At 38.3% G+C, this 19,388-nt stretch overlaps 1 protein-coding gene across 1 annotated transcript; it reads left to right on the top strand.

Annotated features, from left to right (window-relative positions):
* Positions 1–15,531: 15,531 nt before the first annotated feature.
* On the top strand, positions 15,532–18,939 carry LOC149203243 (stearoyl-[acyl-carrier-protein] 9-desaturase, chloroplastic-like). The gene is made up of 3 exons (XM_089401806.1): positions 15,532–15,665; positions 17,628–18,129; positions 18,276–18,939. The coding sequence occupies exons 1-3, from the start codon at positions 15,532–15,534 to the stop codon at positions 18,834–18,836; spliced, it is 1,197 nt and encodes a 398-aa protein (XP_089257932.1). The 3' UTR covers positions 18,837–18,939.
* Positions 18,940–19,388: the final 449 nt, after the last annotated feature.

Here is a 19,388-nt window from a genome sequence, read left to right as displayed (position 1 = left end):
TCCATAAGATTGAGCCTGAAGATCCAGAGGAGGGGGGTCATCTCATCCACTCACAAATGCAAGCGAAGGGTTCTCCGTTGCATTTCATTTTCGACAGCATGAGCCAAAAGAACCTCATTTTAGCAAAGTTTTTGAAACGGTTGAGCCTACCAAGCACACCACACCTACATCCGTACACCATCAAGTGGCTTCACGAAGGACGAGATCTTCACGTCAGCTTGCAGTGCCCCCTTCCCTATAACATCAAGCCTTTCACGAATGAGTTATTGTGTGATGTTTTTCCTCTTGAAGTTCACTGAGTACTATTAGGACAACCATACTTATGGAAGCATCATGTTGCGTATGAGTCTAGGCGTTTCACTGTTATTATTACTTTGGGAAATAAGTTATACATGATGCCATAGTTAGCCCCGCCTACTACCATCCCTTTAATTTTTGTTAAGTAATACAGTAAGATCAACTCCCAGACCAGGAAATTTGTTTAATTTCTTATTCACTCTCAAAGTAAGGGGAAGATCATGGCCACATCCATGCCCCCCAATAAGGGTTCCTCCATGCAGCAGAAGCAGGTGGATAAGGTCGTGGAAGAATAAAGGGACATCTTCTCCTCACCCACAAGGTTACCATTGCATTATCAGGTCAATCAATCAATCGATCAAATTCTCGGAGCACCTCTACCCAATGGGCTAATATACCACCGCTCCATTCTAGAAAATTAAGAGATCAAGTGATGGATCCAGGAGTTGCTACAGAAAGGCCCAAGGGCATATCGAACCAAGTTCCTCACCCTATGGGAGCCCAATTATAGAGAAGAAGGATGGGATTTTGAGGCTTTGCATTGATTATTGGGAATTAAAGAAAATCACTGTTAGGAATAGGTATCCAATCCCATAGATTGATGACCTTCTAGACTAGCTCAAAGGGGCCAAGTATTTTAGCGAGATCGATCTGAAGTCTGGCTATCACCAAGTTCCAACAGAGCACATAGATGTATGGAAGACTGCCTTACAATCCAAGGAAGGCCTTTTCAAATGGTTGATCATGCCCATATTACTTTCATGAGGTTGATGGATGACATGTTGCGGTCCTTCACCAACTTGTTCATGGTCATTTATCTGGATGACATCCTCATCTTAGACAAGATTTGGGAAGAGCACTTGTAACACATTCGAAAGGTCCTTCAATCCCTACAATAACACAAGTTGTGTGCAAAATTAGAGAAATGCACCTTTGGCGTGAGCTCGATTCAATATAGCAAGGCATGCATGTGGATCCGGCTAAGATCCAAGTCATTCAGGACTAGCTTGCCCCAACCACTTTAACAAAGCTTCGTATCTTTTTGGGTCTTACAAATTTTTATTAGAGGTTCGTGTTGGGATTCTCCCATATCACTAAGCCTTTGAATCAAATTACCAAGGGTAGAGCAAAAGTAAAGTTTTCCTGGTATGAGTCCCAACAAAAGGCGTTCGTTGAGCTGAAGCATCGACTCTACTCTACCACTGTACTCACATTTCTAGACCTAAAAAAACCATTTGAAATTGAGATAGACACCTCTGACTATGCTATTGGTGTAGTCCTCACCCAGCACGATCATCTAGTGGCCTATCATAGTGAGACACTTTCATATACAATTCAAAAGTACCCCACCTATAATAAATAGATGTATTCTATCATCCAGGCTTGCTGACAATGGAAACATTACATTCTAGGGAAGGATACAATCATCCACACAGATCACCGACCTCTTTAGTTTATATAGACACAAGGGAATTTGAAAAACAATCTCCATTAGAAGCGGCCTAAATATTTGCAACAATTACACTTGAACATTGAATACAAGGCAATACCAATCATGTTGCAAATTGCCTCATCTAACCCTTAGTTGCAACACTAACTATTGTTCTTAACTCTTGTTACCACAAGACTTTTGGATGCCTACAACTGTACAAAAATGATCCATAGTTTGCCACCACATGCTAGATGCTAGTGGATGGAAAAACAAGTTCTCGATTTCCACCTCTAGGACATATTATCATGCTACCTGTGCCACCTTTGTGTTCCTTCAAGTGAGCGTGCCATGTAGATTTGGGAGGCACACTATAGTCGGGTTGTAGAATAATTTGGTGTGGAGAAAATTGTGGTCGTACTACAAAATTACTTTTATTTCCCAAAACTCTTGGAGGATGTTGGAAAAGATATGAAATCCTTCACTACACATGTCATCGCCAAGCCAAATATTAAGAAGTAAGGCCTATACTCTCCTCTGACTACTCCCAACCAACCTTGGGAATCCATCTATGTATACTATTTGTCTAGTCTCCCTTCTAGCAAGCATGGTAATTACTATGTATTTTTTTTCGTGGACTAATTTTCTAAGATGGCTATATTAGTGGCCTACAATAAGAGTATCATAGTATAGGACACTGACAAACTCTTTTTTGAACAAGTGTGGGTACATTTTGGGACCCCACGGACCATTATATTAGATTTGGATAGTAGGTTCCTGAGCACATTCATGGTCAATCCTCTGGACACTATTTGACACCAAACTCACCAATTCAACTGCATTCCATCCCGAGATTGATGGCCAGACAGAGATTGTCAACAGGATGGTAGTGCACATACTTCACATGTACAACTCCAAGCATCCATAAACCTAGGATGAGAGCCTTCCCTATGTGCATCACAACTATAATAGACTTCTCCATAGTCACAGTCCCTTTCAATTGGGTCTAGGATTTCAACCATTGTATCTGATTGAGGTTGTCATGCCTCATGCAACTACATTGACAAATTCCACGCATGTATAGTGTGAGGCTAATAAAACAACCAGAATTATTGAATGCATCTAGCACATCTTCCATCAGGTTCATGACATCTTGGAGAAGTCTAATTCCAATTACAATCATCGACATGATCAACATCGAATGTCACACAAGTTTTAGGTGGGCAACAAAGTTTGGTTGCATTTGCAGAAAAAATGCCTTACTGAAGTCCGTCAGAAGCTAAGACGACTCTGATATGGGACTTACACCATCACCAAGGCTATAGGAGGTAATTATTTTGAGCTCAACATTCCCCCATTCCTTGGCCTGCACCTAGTGTTCAATGTGGACTGCCTTCAGCCATACTTTCCACTATTACTGGACACATTAGACATTACATAACAACTCACACCAATAGAGCTAATCCCATACTAGATGGAGCAGGCCATAATTGATCAGATCAAGGAAACAAAGATCAAGAACACTTGTCAGCAAAAGATCCAACTGTATCGGATTGTCAAAATTGGCCAACTCCTGCACCAAGGCAAGTGACTCACGAAGGACCAGATTTTGCAGAAGTTTCCCCATCTCATGGAGGCACTCAACACAATGCGGACCATTGCTTCCTAAGGGGGGAGGAATGATCTAGGTGTATATTAGTGGTCACTAACCTATTCCACTTGGACTCCACCAATGTTTCTTTTAGTTTCCTTAATTGTAGTACAATTTACCATTTTTGGCATTTTTTAGGCCCTGAACTTCTGGATCCGTTTTGAGGCCCTATACAACATCTTTTTGGAAAATGGGAAAACCCATATCATATAGTAGGGGTTTGCAATCAAAATTTGTATTCCTTGTATATATCTTTCTAACGAGGTATCATATGCATCAAATGAAGATCTTATGCCAAAGTTACAACCTTGGGAAGTTGATGTACCAATTTACCCCAACAGGGACCATAGATGTTTGGTGCTTCATCTCCTAGGTTTAGGTTTTTTTATGTTTAGGGTTTTCCATTGTTTCTCAGTAATAAATAGGCCTTCGAGCCTCACTATAACATAGTTGAGAAGGCATGTAGGTGCCACATCTCTTCTCAAACGTAAGCTACCATTGCCTGAGCTAGTTTATTTCCATCTTGTATGTAAATAGTTTTCAATACCTTTTTATTAATGAATTGAAGTTTTTCTTTCACTGTATCTCTGTGTTTCTGTTTATATCTATATTTTATTTTATTCCTTCATAAATATGGGGTTCAATGTGTTTTATATTCTTTCCACGACTAGCACCACACATTGTACATTGTGGTGGGCACAGCGGGGGGGTCATAGGGAGTTGGCAGCCCCCCCTGTCGAGGGGTTAGTAGGGGGGTTGCACAGGGTATGGGGAAACACCCCTGGATTTTTTTTATGCAGACCCAATAATAGTTTGGCAAACCTAAGGATGGGGGGCAAACCCAAATATGGTGGGCGTACCTACCCATGGTAATGTGCATGGGGTTTGCACATGGTTTTGGGCATGATGGTTTTCTGCCCATGGTATTTCGTAGATCCAGTCAAAGGAACTACAGTTATGTTCTAATCTAGGGTTAGTGGATTGGGGTTTATGAATGCTTCAACATGTATATATATGTATTGTAGCATTGAAAGGAATATAATGAAAAATAAATCTAGTAGTCTCGGTTTTGGGATCTAGGAGAAAATCTCTGTGTATATTTTTTTAATTGTATCGCCATTTTTTATTTTTTGTTCTAATAATTCATTTGTAGGTAATTTTTGTATAGGGTTAAAACCTACATTTGGTATCAGAGCAATTTCAACTTCAAGGGGATGCCTTTTCTGCTAAGAAGTTTTGCTCAGGCCTGTGGTAGACCTTGTTTAGTGGGAGATTTGCGGGATTGATTCTTATGGTGAAAGAAGATGACGAACAATGGAAAGATAGAGATCGAGAAATTTAATGGTTAGAGTTTTGAGTTTTGGAAGCTCAATATGTAGGATTTGCTGGTGGATCGATATCAGTGGATTGTTGTAGATTTGAGTACGACACCAACATAAATTTCAGAAAAAGACTAGACGAAGTTAGATCGAAAGGTGAAGAGCACAATACAATTATGTCTCTTATATTCAGTGTTGTTAAATGTATCAGGGGAAGCTATGATAGAGTATTTGTGGGACAGGTTAGGGACTTTGTACCAATATAGTCTATGGTGAAAAAACTATTCTTGCGAAAAAAGTTGTATACCCTGAGGGTGAAGGATGGAGACTCGCTGATAGAGCATCTGAACATCTTTAATACTATTGTAAACCATTTGTTATATGTTGATATAAAAATTTCATATGAAGATAAGTGCATCAATTTGTTGTTTTCTCTACCGGATTTGTGGGATAATCTAGTTGTTTCAATAGGTAGAAATACAACTACCTTGAATTTCGATGAAATAGTCTCATCCTTGTTGTCGGATGAGATTAGACAAAATAACTGGAGAGCCAAAATGGAGATGTCTTGTTTTTACAAGGATGTTCCTAGAACATAAACAAAAATAAGTCCTCAAGTGGGAGATCTAAATCTAGAGGGAGATCCTAATCTCTAAGAAAAATTGTAAAGGTATGTTGGAAATGTAGAAAGGAAGGGCACTACAAAAAGGATTATCGATCTAAAGCTCTTGAGAAAGGAAAGGTATTTGATGATGCTCCTTTTGCAGAGGTGAAAACCACCTCAGATGAACGTGGGGATGTGTACTTGGTCTATTCTTCAGGTACACATGTAGATCATGAGGCATGGTTGATTGACTCAGGTGCATCCTTTCACTTCACTCCCTATAGGGAATGGTTCTGTGGGTATGAGAAATATTATGGTGGTGATGTCTTCTCAGGGGATGACAGAAAGGCCAAAATCATTGGACATGGAAAAGTCAAGTTGAAGTTGCAAGGTGGAAGGATTAGAACACTTCCTAGTGTTCTGCATATTCATGCATTAGCTAGAAATATGATTTTTGTAAGTAAGATGGATAATGTAGGTGTAAAAACAATGTTAGATAAAAATACCCGCAAGATGGTTCAGGAAGAACTGGTTTTGATGCAAGTAGTTTGGATTGGAACTCTGTAGAAGCTTTTGGGTAGCACTGTTATTAATGGATGCAACAATTTTGTGGTTCCTGAAAGTGGAGCAGAAAATCTAGTGGTCTCTAGAGAAAATACCATGCTATGGCATCAAAGGATTAGACATATTGGAGAGAAGGGCCTTCAAATACTACATGGTAATAGTATGGTAGAAGGTATGTCTAATTTCTCTCTGGATTCAGATTTTTGTGAACAATGCGTATATGGTAAGAAGAATTGGGTGAGTTTCCGCTCAGGTGCTAAGAGGGAGAAAGGGATATTAGAGCTTCTGCACAGTGAATCATGTGTTTGGACTTGTTTCAATTCCATCTCTGGGTAAATCTATGTAATATGTATAATTTATAGATGACTTATCATGGAATACATGGATAAATTTCCTCAGGAATAAATATGAAGTCTTTCATAGGTTTAAAGAATTTAAGGCTCTGGTGGAAAATCAGATAGAGAAGAAGACCAAGGTGCTGAGGACAAATAATGGTGTATAATTATGCAAGAAATAATTAGAAGAGTTATGTAAGAAGTGTGGTATAGCATGGCAGAAGACTACTCCATACACACCTCAACAAAATGGAGTTGCAGAAAGAATGAATAGGATGTTGATGGAAAAGACAAGAAGAATGCTTAGTGGTGTCGGATTAGGACAAGAATTTCGGACAAAGGCGGTGGATATTGCATGTTACATGTTTAATTTATCATCTTCATTAGCGTTGGAGGATAAGACTCCACATGAGGTATGGACTGGTAAGAAACCCTCTCTCTCACATCTCAGAGTATTTGGTTGTGATGCATATGTACATGTTCGAAAAGAGAAAAGAACCAAGTTGGATAGTAAATCTGAAATGTTCACATTTATTGGGTATAAGGATGGTTTAAAATGTTATAAGCTTTGGAACCCAAAAACAAGGAAAGTTGTGTACAATCGAGATGTGGTGTTTAGAGAGGTGAAGGATGTTATTAAACATGAAGTCCTACCAAAGGAACCTGAAAAGATAGAGTTTGAACTAAAGGAGGAAGAATCAAACTCTACAACAGAACATGCGTCAAAAGAGGAAGCACCACAAGCTCTAGTTTTGAGAAGACTAGTTCGAGAGAGAAGGTAGCCAGAAAGATACAATCCATCTATTTTCTGTTCAAATTTTTCTTTATATATTACTGATGATGATCCTAGAACTAGTAGGGAGGCAGTGGATTCAAAGGATGGAAAACTTTGGAATGAGGCCATGGTTGATGAAATGGAATTTTTCGACAAAAATGAGTCTTTGGATTTGATGGAGTTATCGGCTGAAAGGAAACTCATTAGCAGAAAATGAGTGTTTAAGAAGAAAATGAATGCGGAAGGCAAGGTGGAGAAATACAAATCTTGGTTGGTAGCAAAAGGTTATTCCCAGGTGTTGGGAATTGATTTCGGTGATATTTTTTTCTCCTATTGCTAAGTTAACTTCTATTAGATTACTTTTATCTATTGTTGCTTCTTTTGATTTTGAGGTAGAACAGATGGATGTGAATACATAATTTCTTCATGGGGATCTAGAAGAAGAGATCTACATGAAGAAACCAAAAGGCTTTACAATGAAAGATAAGAAATAAATGGTATGTAGGTTAAAAAAGGTCTTTGTATGGGTTAAAACAGTCACCAAAGATGTGGTATCAAAAATTTAATACATATATACAGGAACTTAGCTTCACCAAGAGAAAAGTGGATCATTGTGTGTATTTTAAATTAATTGGTGACCATGTTATTTATTTCATCCTGTATGTGGATGATATGTTGTTGATTGGAAATGAAAAAAAAATTATATAGGATTTGAAGACCCAATTTTCCTCCAAATTGGACATGAAGGATCTTGGTGCTGAAAACTATATTTTGGGCATGGAAATTAAACGAGATCGAGAAAAGACGAAGCTCTGGTTAAAATAGAGAAAGCATGTTGAGACAATATTGTAGAGGCTTAATATGCAGGATAATAAATTGGTCAAGGTACCTATTCATGTAGCTGTAAATTTATCTACTAAATAGTGTCCCAAAACACAAGAAGAGGAAGAGGAAATGTCTCATGTTCCATATGTGAGTGCACTTGGTAGTCTAATGTATGCAATGGTTTGCACCAAACCAGACATTCACATGCAGTGGGGGTATTGAGCAGGTTTATGTTAAAAACAGGGAAGTAGCATTGGACAACAGTGAAGCGGGTTTTCAGGTATTTCTATGGCACTAGTGATTATGGTTTGTGCTACCAAGGAAGACCATGATTGGACAGAGTTTTGGACATATATGGCTTTGTTGACGCAAAATGGGCTAGATATTTGGATCAGAGAAGATCTACAAGTGGGTATGTGTTTAACCTATTTGGAGGAGCATTCAATTGGATGAGCAAGAGACAATATGTAGTGGCACTTTCAACTACAAAGGTTGAATATGGCATGGAAGACACTCATGCAAGTAAGGAAGCAATTTGGTTGTAAAGATTGTGTTCAAGTATATGGTTGGTACAAAGAACTATAAGGATAGACCTTGACAACCAAAGTGAAATTTTCTTGGCAAAGAACCCTACTTATCATTCAAAGACAAAGCGCATTGATTTTCAGTATCACTTCATGAGGGATATGGTTGATGAAAAAAGGTGTTGTTGGTAAAGGTGGACACTTTGAAGAATGTTGTGGATGCATTGATGAAATTTCTGATCATTGAGAAGTTTTCTTATTGTAGAGAAACAATGGGCATTAGAAGCCTAGACCAATGACTAAGCTCTTTTGTGACCCCCTGTGTGGAAAGAAAACAACAAGTGGGAGAATGTTGGGTGTGTGTTATATTTTTTCCACGACTAGCCCCTTGCAATGTACGTTGCGTTCAGCGGGGGGGTCATGAGGGGGCGATATCACCCCCTGTCGAGGGGTTTATAGGGGGTTAGTAGCCCCCTTACATGGGGTCTGGGGCAGCGACCCGAGAACTTTTTTTTATTTTTTATTTGGACCCAATAATAGTTGGGCAGATCCAGGTATGGGGAGTAGACCCAAATATGGTGGGCATACCTACCCATGGTTTTGTGCATGGGGTTTTCGCATGGTTTTTGGCATGATGGTTTTCTGCCCATGGTATTTTGTAGATTTGGTCAAGGGAACTACAATTATGTTCTAATCCAAATTTAGTGGATTAGGGTTTATGAATGCTTTGACACACACACACACACACATATATATATTGTAACATTAAATGGAATATAATGAAAAATCAATATGGCAGTCTCGGTTTTGGGATACAAGGGAAAATCTATTTGTATATTTGTTTTATGTTCTCACCATTGTTTATTTTAGTGTTTTAAGAATCTGTTTGCAGGTAATTTCCGTACAAGGTTAAAACCTATATCTGGATCATCAGTTGAGATATTCATGGAGATATTATGGAGATGGTTTAAATTGAATATCTAATTAAGACATGTTATTTTGATCATTTATTGTTATCTAAAGGGGCCAATTATACAATACAAGCACATGTGGGAATGATTAATTAATAAAATTTCTCATTCAAAGGATTTTTAGGTATAATTTTCTCGTGTCCCTTGCATTAGTGTATGATTCTATATAGTTATTGTTGGCTAATAAAACGAACATTTGGTATCCAAGCCAAAGGATCCATGCTTGGCCCATTTACAAGTTGAGCTCAAATTGTTGAGAAGCTATTCCAATTATTGTATTGAAGAAGAGATGTCATTGAGCTGACATTTTTTAGAGACAATGTGAGATAGGTTTACGCTACCATTGTGGAGAACAACCACCAGTGTGAAGAATGTAAGAAGGGTGTGTTGTGAGGAGGATCCTTGTTTTGATAGGGATAATTTAGAGGAGTGGTGTCATATATTGGAATGATAAGATAAAAATAGGAAAAGAGACTTTGAAAGGTAAGGAAGGGAAGGAACATCAATCATAGGTTTGAATGGAGTTTTGTCTTGCCTTGAATTGTTGATGGAATCTATATTTCTTGGCCTCATTTAGGATTGCTCTTGGAAGTCATTTTCATGTAGTATTTTTAAGTGGGAAATGTGCGGTGAATTTAATTCATGGTGGTGTAACCATGGGTGCTTTGGAACCATTGAAATACAAACTATTTTTTGCCCTTTTGTGAAAACTTAGTGACACAATTCTTTGTGAGATCACTATGTTCCATTATTTAAATTGTGTTTTTGAATGAAAAAATGGTTTCAACACTTATGGAGAATCCTTGTAGCACTTGAATTGTGCCAACTTAACAACTATAATTTTATCAAAATTTGGCTAGATTTCATGCAAAAATGACCATAAAAATTGCTAAAAAAAATCAACAAATTCTCCTTATTACACTACAGTGACCATAAAAATTGCTTAAAAAATCAACAAATTCTCCTTATTACATTACACTCTTAGAGTAAAATAAATTTCTTATAAAATGTAAAGAAATAACTTTGTTTCTAACAAGAAGTCTAATTAAAAACCTATAACATAAATCTCGAATACTAACTAATACTATGATTACATCATAAAATTGAAATATGTAATTCACACCATCCAACTACAATATTATGTATATTCATAAGATAATAATTTCTTTATATATTAAAGTTAAGTTTCGTTTAGATACATGCCTCAAGCTTAAATTATCATAAGATATTGTTCGTAAGAAATGTGATTTCTTTAATATACTTCTTCCCTCCACAAAATTTGAGGACGCCATGGGAATTGACAGAAAAGTTTACGGTCCAATGAGTGCTTGCAACAAGCACAAAAGATGATACCATGCAAAGGCCACAGGGACTTGTTGGAAACTAGAGCTTCTCTTTTGGGAAAAATCATAATTTTCATTAAAGAAGAAAATTACATGCTATATATGCAGATTGCATATGATGTAAAAGAAGCAAGGTGTCTATCAACACTTAGGAAAAGTCCAAAAAAAATTAGTAACAGGTGCCTTGATCCGCGCAGGAAGGCACAGTTGCTAGATCAACAAAATTTAATCAAAATTGCTCTTGTCAAAGAGTAACTGTCTGTTATGAGTCTAGTAATTTGATGCAAATATGAATATTTACAAATGATAACTTATGATAAAAAACATGTTATAGGCTTCCTATAAGCCCTTTAGACTAGAGCATCTATATACGGTTGGTGGTAGAACTAGTAATGGTGCCCGCCCTCTGTTCTTGGATTAGCCAGATGCATGGACGCCTGTCTGTAGCTTCTTTGGATAGAGAATCGACAGCTGAGTTTCTTTCCCTGTAGGTGCGAGAGCATACGAAGGAGTCAAAAAGAGTGATGAGACGATGAGCCTCATCCAGAAGTTGTCTCAGAGTAAAAACTGAACAAGAATATTTTTGTTTAGCCAGTCATAGATTACTTTTGAATCACCAAATAACTGAAGAGCTCTACAATGTTTTCCCAGTGAAAATTGGATGAGGATAGTTCTGAAAAGTTATTTGTGCCTCTTCCCAGGCCCATTTGCAGTTTAAAGTAATGGGAGTCTGATAAGTACAGTAAGGCCCCTCCCCCACAGCCCTGCTCTTGAGCAAAGCCATCAAAGTAGGCCTAGGGTAACTGGTGATTGATGATTTCAGGGACGATGGATCTAGGTTGATGGATGACATCCTCTTCTGGAATGATGTTAAAATCATGCATGATACGGGCTGATATGGAAGGCCAGTGGGGCGGGATGTTTTGGAAAATGAGGTTGTTGCGAGCTATCCAGAGGGCCCAGTAGATAAGAAGGGGAAGATTCCTGGTTTTAGGTGGGGCTGCACTAGCCCACCAGTTCATCCAGGCCTCATACAGCGAGCCTCCCTGCCATCTGCAAGGGGTAGAAAGGATAAGGTGGACTGGTTCCAGAGGTCTTTTGTAGCCTGGCAGTTCAGGAAGAGGTGGTCCACAGATTCATTATTGCTTTTGCACAGACAACACCAAAAAGGCCCATGTTGTGCTCGCTTAAGGAGGTTGTCCCCTGTTGGGATTTTGTTTCTAAGGATCGTCCACATGAGGAGGCGAGTTCTGGGGGGCCTTAAGCTTCCATAAAAGGCACCACCATGCCTTGAGAGCTTGAGGTTTGTATTTATCTGCTAGAATCAAGTAGCCCTCCTTAGGAGAGTATTTCCCAGTCTTTGCATGAGCCCAAATTAATTCATCTGCTCCTTCTCGGATTCTGACTTGTGCTTTAGTCAAATCCGTTGTATAGTTGTTCCAAGTCTGTTCCCATTGCAAAGGAATGAGCAAGCTTCGAGCTGATTTCAAAGCTTGTTGAAAAATCGAGGTTTGATCAAGGTCGGCGATTTGGCTAATATGAGTAATGCCCGATTCCTAGAGGTGAGCTTTAAGCTCAGGAGGCAGTCTATGGGCATTTCCGCAGCCTATCCAGGGATCCTCCCCTATCCTCATGGCATTGCCATCGTGTATTCTCCAGATGAGGCCCGATCTGATGGTCTCCATAGATTTTAGGACCGCCTTCCAGATTACTGATATCCCTGAAGTGGTTCTTAATGGCTGTCTTAGCCAGTCCAGCACATTTAGGGGGCAATATATTTGGAGATGGCCACCTTTGTCCACAGGCTGTTTGAGGTGATGATCTGCCAGCCTAGCTTTGTTGCTAGTGTTGAGGAGAAATCTTCCAACTTCTTAATTCCCCAACCTCCCCATTTTTTTGGAATGGAAAGAGCTTTCCATTTGATCCATGCAAAAATTCTACCTGATTGATTACCTTTCCATAGGAACCTACTGCATAGGGCTTGTATCCTGGTGAGAATGCCTCTTGGGATCCAAGCCAGGGCCATCCAATATATTGGAGTAGCCTCCACTACTGCATTTATTAGAGTTAATATACCGGCCCTGGATAAGTAATTGAGATACCAAATATTTAGCCTTTTTTCCAACTTAGCTATAAGCCAGACCCAGTCTGCTATTTTGTAGCCCAGAGGTTTGAGCTTGTAACCCAAATATCAGAGCCCCTCCTCCATTCTCAGAAGGGCGAAGTTGAAACGGAGGAGGGCATAATGAGTCTCGTGGGGCAAGCAGCCTGGTGCTGTTAGAGTGGACTTGTTGCAATTTACAATCATCCCAATAGCTGTCTAAAATAGAGAGAAAGAGCTCTTTAGGAATGTTAGGTCCCATTGAGAAAGATCAGAACGTCATCCACAAATAACAAGTGAGTCAGGGTACATCCATCAGAGATTTTGATTCCTTGGAGTCTGCCTCGAGTGTGATCTTCTTTGATAAGCTTGCTCAGGCCTTCCATGATTAGCAAGAAAAGCAAAGGGGATAAAGGGAAACCCTGTCTAAGACCTCTCTCGGAGAGAAAGAAGGGGGAAGCCACTCCATTGACCAACACACTGAAGGGTATGTTAGAGATACAGCACATTATACATTTGATGAAAGCAAAGGGAAACCCTAAGTGAGTTAAGAGCATTCTTAAATAGAGCCAACTGACTCTCTCGAAGGCTTTAGAGAGGTCCACCTTAAGGATCATTCCTTTCATTTTCTTAGTCTGAAGGGTATGCAAGACCTCCTGCGCAGTTCCAACCGCCTCATGGATTTGCCTATCTTGGAGGAAGGCAAACTATTCTGGAGAGATGTGGGAGGATAGGATAGGTCGCAGGCGATTGGCTATGATCTTGGCTATGATTTTGTAGAGGCAGTTACATAGAGAAATAGGCCGGAAATCATCAAAAGAGGCAGGATTGGCTGACTTGGGGATGAGAGCAATGAAAGTGGAGTTGAAGGCATCCAGCATCTTGCCCTCCCTCCTAGAGGCCTCAACTACTTTGAGAAGATCAGGGCCAATAGTCTCAAAAAGGGTCATGTAAAACTCTATTGTTCAGCCATCCGAACCTGGACTCTTGTCTCTCTTGAAGCACTTGAGTGTAGCCTCCAGCTCACCCATTGAGACCTCCTTTTCCAACTCCAATGCCTCCTCTTGATCCACAAAGCAGGGGAAAAGTTGGGCTACTCGAATGATTTCCACTAGAGAGACATTGGTGGGAGCTCTGTAAATCTGCTTAAAGTATGGAGTAGCCATACCCGAGGGCTAAGGAAAAGTGTTTGAGGAGATCCCATTTTCATCATTAAGCTACCATATGGTGTTAACTGCTTTCCTCCCATTTGCAAATTTGTGAAAGAATTTCATGTTATCATCACCTTCAAGTAGCCAAATTGCCCTACTTCTCAGTCTCCATGTCTCTTCTCTATCCTTCAAGATTTTGCCTCAGGAGGCATAGAGAGATTGCAGCTTGTCCTTTTGATCAGGAGAGGTGAAGACTCCCCTCTTGTCATTTTCGATCACAGCGATCTCTGCTTCGGTCTCCCGGAGGATTCTATCATCCATCACTATCTTGTTATGTGCCCAAGATTTTGAGAGTTTCTTCAAATCTTTTAGATTAGCCACAAAGCCTTCGGCGATATTCCCTCTAGCAGTAGGGGGGTGGGCCTGCCAGAAGGTCTTGACCATTTGAATATAGGAAGCCTCTTTTAGCCAGGAGGAGTTGAATTTAAAAGGACCCTTAGGCTTTTCTATCCTTCCTCTGATTTCAAAATAGATGGGAAAATGATCTGAAAGTCCTCCTGTGCCCACCCATTGCTTAAGATTGAAACCTGAGCTAAGAAGGCCTTCCTTAATGAGGAATCGATCCAGCCTTCTGGAAAGGCTGGCTTCCCCAACTCTGTTATTCCTCCAGGTGGGATGCAGCTTTGCTAAGGGAAGGTCCACCATGTTGTGCACTTCCAAAATGTGCTCAAAGAAGTCTGAGAGGAGGTCAGCCTAGGCATGGTGACCCCAGGATTCCGAGTGACCTATTGAGAAGTTAAGGTCCCCTCCCAGGATTAGAGGTTCCTTCCGGAGAATCTCAGAGCTCAAGAGTTTTTCCCAAAACTCAGTCCTCTGGTGACAAGGGGCATACACATTAATGAACCTGATCTCAGAGTTCAATTCTGCTGAAAAAAGATCGGCCCCCAGGTGCCCAGGGCCACCCCAGCAGTTTATGAGCTTAGTGGTCCGAGAGTTGAAGCCTAGGGCCAAACCTCCAGATCTCTCGGATACGTCAAGGGCCTGAAAAGTCCAGCCCGGGATCATCGAAACGAGCAACCTAGAGATAGCTTCAGCGCTACCAAGGGTTTCTTGCAGGAAAATAATATCAACAAATTCTCTTTATTACGTTACACTCTTAGAGTAAAATAAATTTCTTATAAAATGTAAAGAAATAACTTTATTTCTAACCAGAAGTCTGATTAAAAACCTATAACATAAATCTCGAATACTAACTAATACTATGATTACATCATAAAATTGAAATATGTAATTCACACCATCCCGCTACAATATTATGTATATTCATAAGATAGCAATCTCTTTATATATTAAAATTAAATTCCGTGTAGATACGTGCCTCAAGCTTAAACTATTGTAAGATATTGTTCGTATATGAAATGGGATTTTCTTAATATAATTCTTCCCTTCACAAAATTTGAGGACGCCATGGGAATTGACAGCAAAGTTTACGGGCCAATGAGGGCTTGCAACCAGCACAAAAGATGATACCATGCAAAGGCCACAATGACTTGTTGGAAACTGGAGCTTCCCATTTGTCTATATTCCTGCTTCCTTTGCAGTCACGAGTTGAATCTCATTTTACTTCTGCTCACCAGAAGGGATGGCGTCTGCTGTTTATGTTGCAAAATGCACACCATTCTCTGCGCCTTCGCCATTGTTCCACGGCGCCGAGCTTCGTTCTTCGGCCATGCGCTCTAATCTGGCCAGATCGCACAAGCTTTCCATGACCCCAAGGTTGGTTTGAAAATGTGTGACAGAAACGTTTTTTTGATTTTTTCTATTTTGAGAATTGTATTTAAATGGTTGATTTTTGTAGTTTTAAAAAATATATATATAGATTTAAGTTTACAAAGTATAGTATCTAACAAAAAAAAATCTGAGGATTAGTTTAGTTGTTTGAGGTTTTATGTCTGTTATTCAGAAGAAGATTAGTTTGGTTGTTTGAGGTTTTATCTCTGTTATTTTGAAGAAAAGTTCAATTTTCATTACACTTATTTTTTTATTATTTAAAAGTCACAGGTTTAATTTTTTATTTTTTTTTTTTTATATTTTCAAAATCAGATTTCATGCCTTTTTTTTAATTTATTTTGTAATTTAAAATGTGTACAACTTTTAACAGTCAAATTATTATCCAAAAGTCCTTGCTAATAATTAAAAAATCTTATATAAGTAAATCCTACACAAGTTTAGTTATTTGAGTTTTTCTAGATAATGGATTTTTGTTCTTTAGAAGTAGTTCAATTTCCTTGACACTTTTCTATTTTTGTTATTGAGAAGAAGTTCAATTTCCTTGACACTTTTCTATTTAAAAGTTACAGGTTCAATTTTTTTGGTTCATTCTCTTTATATTTTCAAAATTAGACTTCATGTTTTTTGTTCAATTTTCTTTACATTTTCAGAATTAGACTTTATGTTTTTTTAATTTATTTTGTAATTTACAATGTGCATAACTTTTAAGAGTCAAATTTCTATGCAAAAGCCCTTGCTAATAATTAAATTTTTTCATATAAGTTTAGTTATTTGAGTTTTTTTAAGTAATGCCTCTCTGTTATTGAGAGGAAGTTCAATTTTCTTGTTACTTTTCTATTTAGAAGTTACAGGTTCAGTTCTCTTTACATTTTCAAAATCAGACTTCATAAATCAGACTTCATGGTTTTTATTTAAATTTTTTTCTTAAAATGTGTATAACTTTTAAGACTCAAACTACTATGCAAAAGCGATTACTAATAATTAAAAAATCTTATATAAAGTTAGTTGTTTGAGTTTTTCTAAATAATGCATCTTTCTTATCGAGAAAAAATTCAATTTCCTTGACACTTTTCTATTTAGAAATCACAGGTTGAATTCTCTTCGCACTTTAAACATTTCATATTTTTTTTAATTTATTTTGTAATTTAAATGTTTTTTTAATTTATTTTAAAATTTAAAATGTGTATAAATTATCCCAAGTCGTGGGAACAATCAGCTTATCACCTCCCCACCCCGGTTCGACCCTTGCTGCATGCTTTCGCTGCTCCATAGATTATTGTGTTCAATTTAGCTTCACTGCTCCACAGCATATTGTAACAATCATGCTTCTGTAAATATGTACATTGCCAATTTCTGTAAATATGATGTAATTGTAAATTTCAGATTAATACAGTTTCTTCTAGAAAGACTCACTCCCCCTTGTTTAAAAAAAAATCAAATTACCACGCAAAAATAATTGCAATTAATTAAAAAATCTTATATATACCAGAGTAACCTTAATTTAAATTATTATTATTATTTACCCTTATAGAAAAGACATCATGGGATTCTATTGTTGAACCGTGCTGTTTCCATCGAGCCATGGGAATGTTTTGGGCTTTAAAGGAAATGTTGCCGTTTTATACAGTTTACATGCTTGTTTTGAGACGATCGGCTTAAGATTTCATCTCGGCCAGGATCTTTAGCATCCAGTATTATGGTAAACAGTATGCCAAATTTCCTTCCAGCCTTTTCACTTTCATTGCTAGTTTCTTTTTAGCCAAACGTATTAGCAAATTAGCTTCTGGACTTTCAGAATTTCCAAAAATCAAAGTGCAGATCCCCAGTAAATCACATGTTTGGTCATGTAGTCATAAGTAAATTTTCTCTCTTAAGGATCCCTATTTTAATTTTTAACATTGCCTTTGATTCTCATGAATTTCTGATATTACTGGTTTCATCTTTCAGGGAAGTTGAAAAGATCAAAATCCATTTCCAACCGCATGAAGCTCTTGCGCAGGTGGCTCATTCCATGCTACCTGAGAAGGTTGAGATCTTTAAATCTCTGGAGAAGTGGGCAGAGAAAAATATACTGATTCATTTAAAGCCTGTTGACCAGTCTTGGCCGCCACAAGATTTTTTGCCTGATCCTTCTTCTGAGGGCTTTGTTGAACAACTTAGAGATTTGCGGGAGCGGTCCCATGAATTGCCAGATGACTATTTAGTTTGTCTAGTAGGAGACATGATTACAGAGAAAGCATTGCCTACTTACCAGACTATGCTCAACACATTTGATGGTGTAAGAGATGAGACTGGTGCCAGTCCCACTTCTTGGGCAATATGGACACGTATGTGGACAGCTGAGGAGAATAGACATGGTGATCTTCTTCATAAATATCTGTACTTGTCTGGCCGAGTGGACATGAGGCAGATTGAAAAAACCATACAATATCTTATTGGGTTTGGAATGGTACATTGTCTTAACATTGCAAACATTTTGTCAAAGTATTTTATCATGTTTAGTATTGGTGGAAACAAGATGTGGGATTCCATTCTATTTGTTTACCGGGCATATCGCATGTTGGAATTCTGACTTGAGCTTTTGTGACTGTTTAGTATCCAGGCATAGAAAATAGTCCCTATCTTGGATTCTTATACACCTCATTCCAGGAAAGAGCAACATTCATATCACATGCCAACACTGCAAGACTTGCTAAAGGATATGGTGACCTGAAATTAGCACAAATATGTGGAACTATTGCTGCAGATGAGAAGCGCCATGAGACTGCATACACAAAGATTGTTGAAAAGTTGTTTGAGATTGATCCTGACACCACAATGCTAGTTTTTGAAGATTTGATGAAGAAAAAGGTTGTAATGCCTGCACATTTGATGTATGATGGGCAGGATAGTAATCTGTTTGACCACTTCTCTTCTGTTGCTCAGAGATTAGGAGTGTACACAGCAGGAGACTATGCTGACATTTTGGAATTCTTGGTTGAGAGATGGAATGTGAAGAAAATAGGTGGTCTTTCTGCTAAGGGAATGGAGGCTCAGGATTATGTATGCAAGTTGGCACCTCGTATCAGAAAGCTAAATGAGCGAGCTCAAGAAAGGGAAAAACAAGGACGAAGCTGTGGTCTTAGTTGGATATTCAACAAACAAGTCCTGGTCTAGAAACTTTCTTGTGCTTCAGCTTAGGAAAACTGTGGTGCTACGTTCTTTAGAATAAAGTTCTTTGTGTCTGTAAAATTATAATCCCTGTACAGGAAGCCAGAGACATCAGGGGATCTGTTGGATTGATAGCCTTCCTGAGTTTATTGGATTGAAAATTTGATCTTTGTGAAGGAAAAACGGGGAAGGCTATTTTCTTTTCGATGTTTTTCAATAACTGGTCTCGGCCAAAATGTAAAATCTCTTCTCTGGGTTTAAAATATAATACCAACTATGTGTTTTAGGTTGCTTGAATCGCTGTTTTCTGAGCCCTTTTGCTGTCGGTTGCATCGGTATGATGGAGCATAAGAATCTTGCGTATGTTGTTATCTGATGGATGATGGAGCATAGGAATGAAGGATAGTATTAGATACTAATAAGAACAAAAGCAACTGAGAAGCTTTCAAATTTTAAAATTGGAACTCAATTAGATGACTAAAAATATAAATAATCATAAATACTTATTTATAAATGTAATTTAATAAAATTATCTGTTTAATTAAATAATTTAATAAG

Source organism: Pinus tabuliformis, chromosome 2_1 (assembly GCF_031772625.1).
Source record: "Pinus tabuliformis cultivar Carrire ecotype Pingquan chromosome 2_1, CPIR1, whole genome shotgun sequence".
Taxonomy (NCBI): domain Eukaryota; kingdom Viridiplantae; phylum Streptophyta; class Pinopsida; order Pinales; family Pinaceae; genus Pinus; species Pinus tabuliformis.
This window is presented reverse-complemented; position numbering and strand designations above follow the sequence as displayed.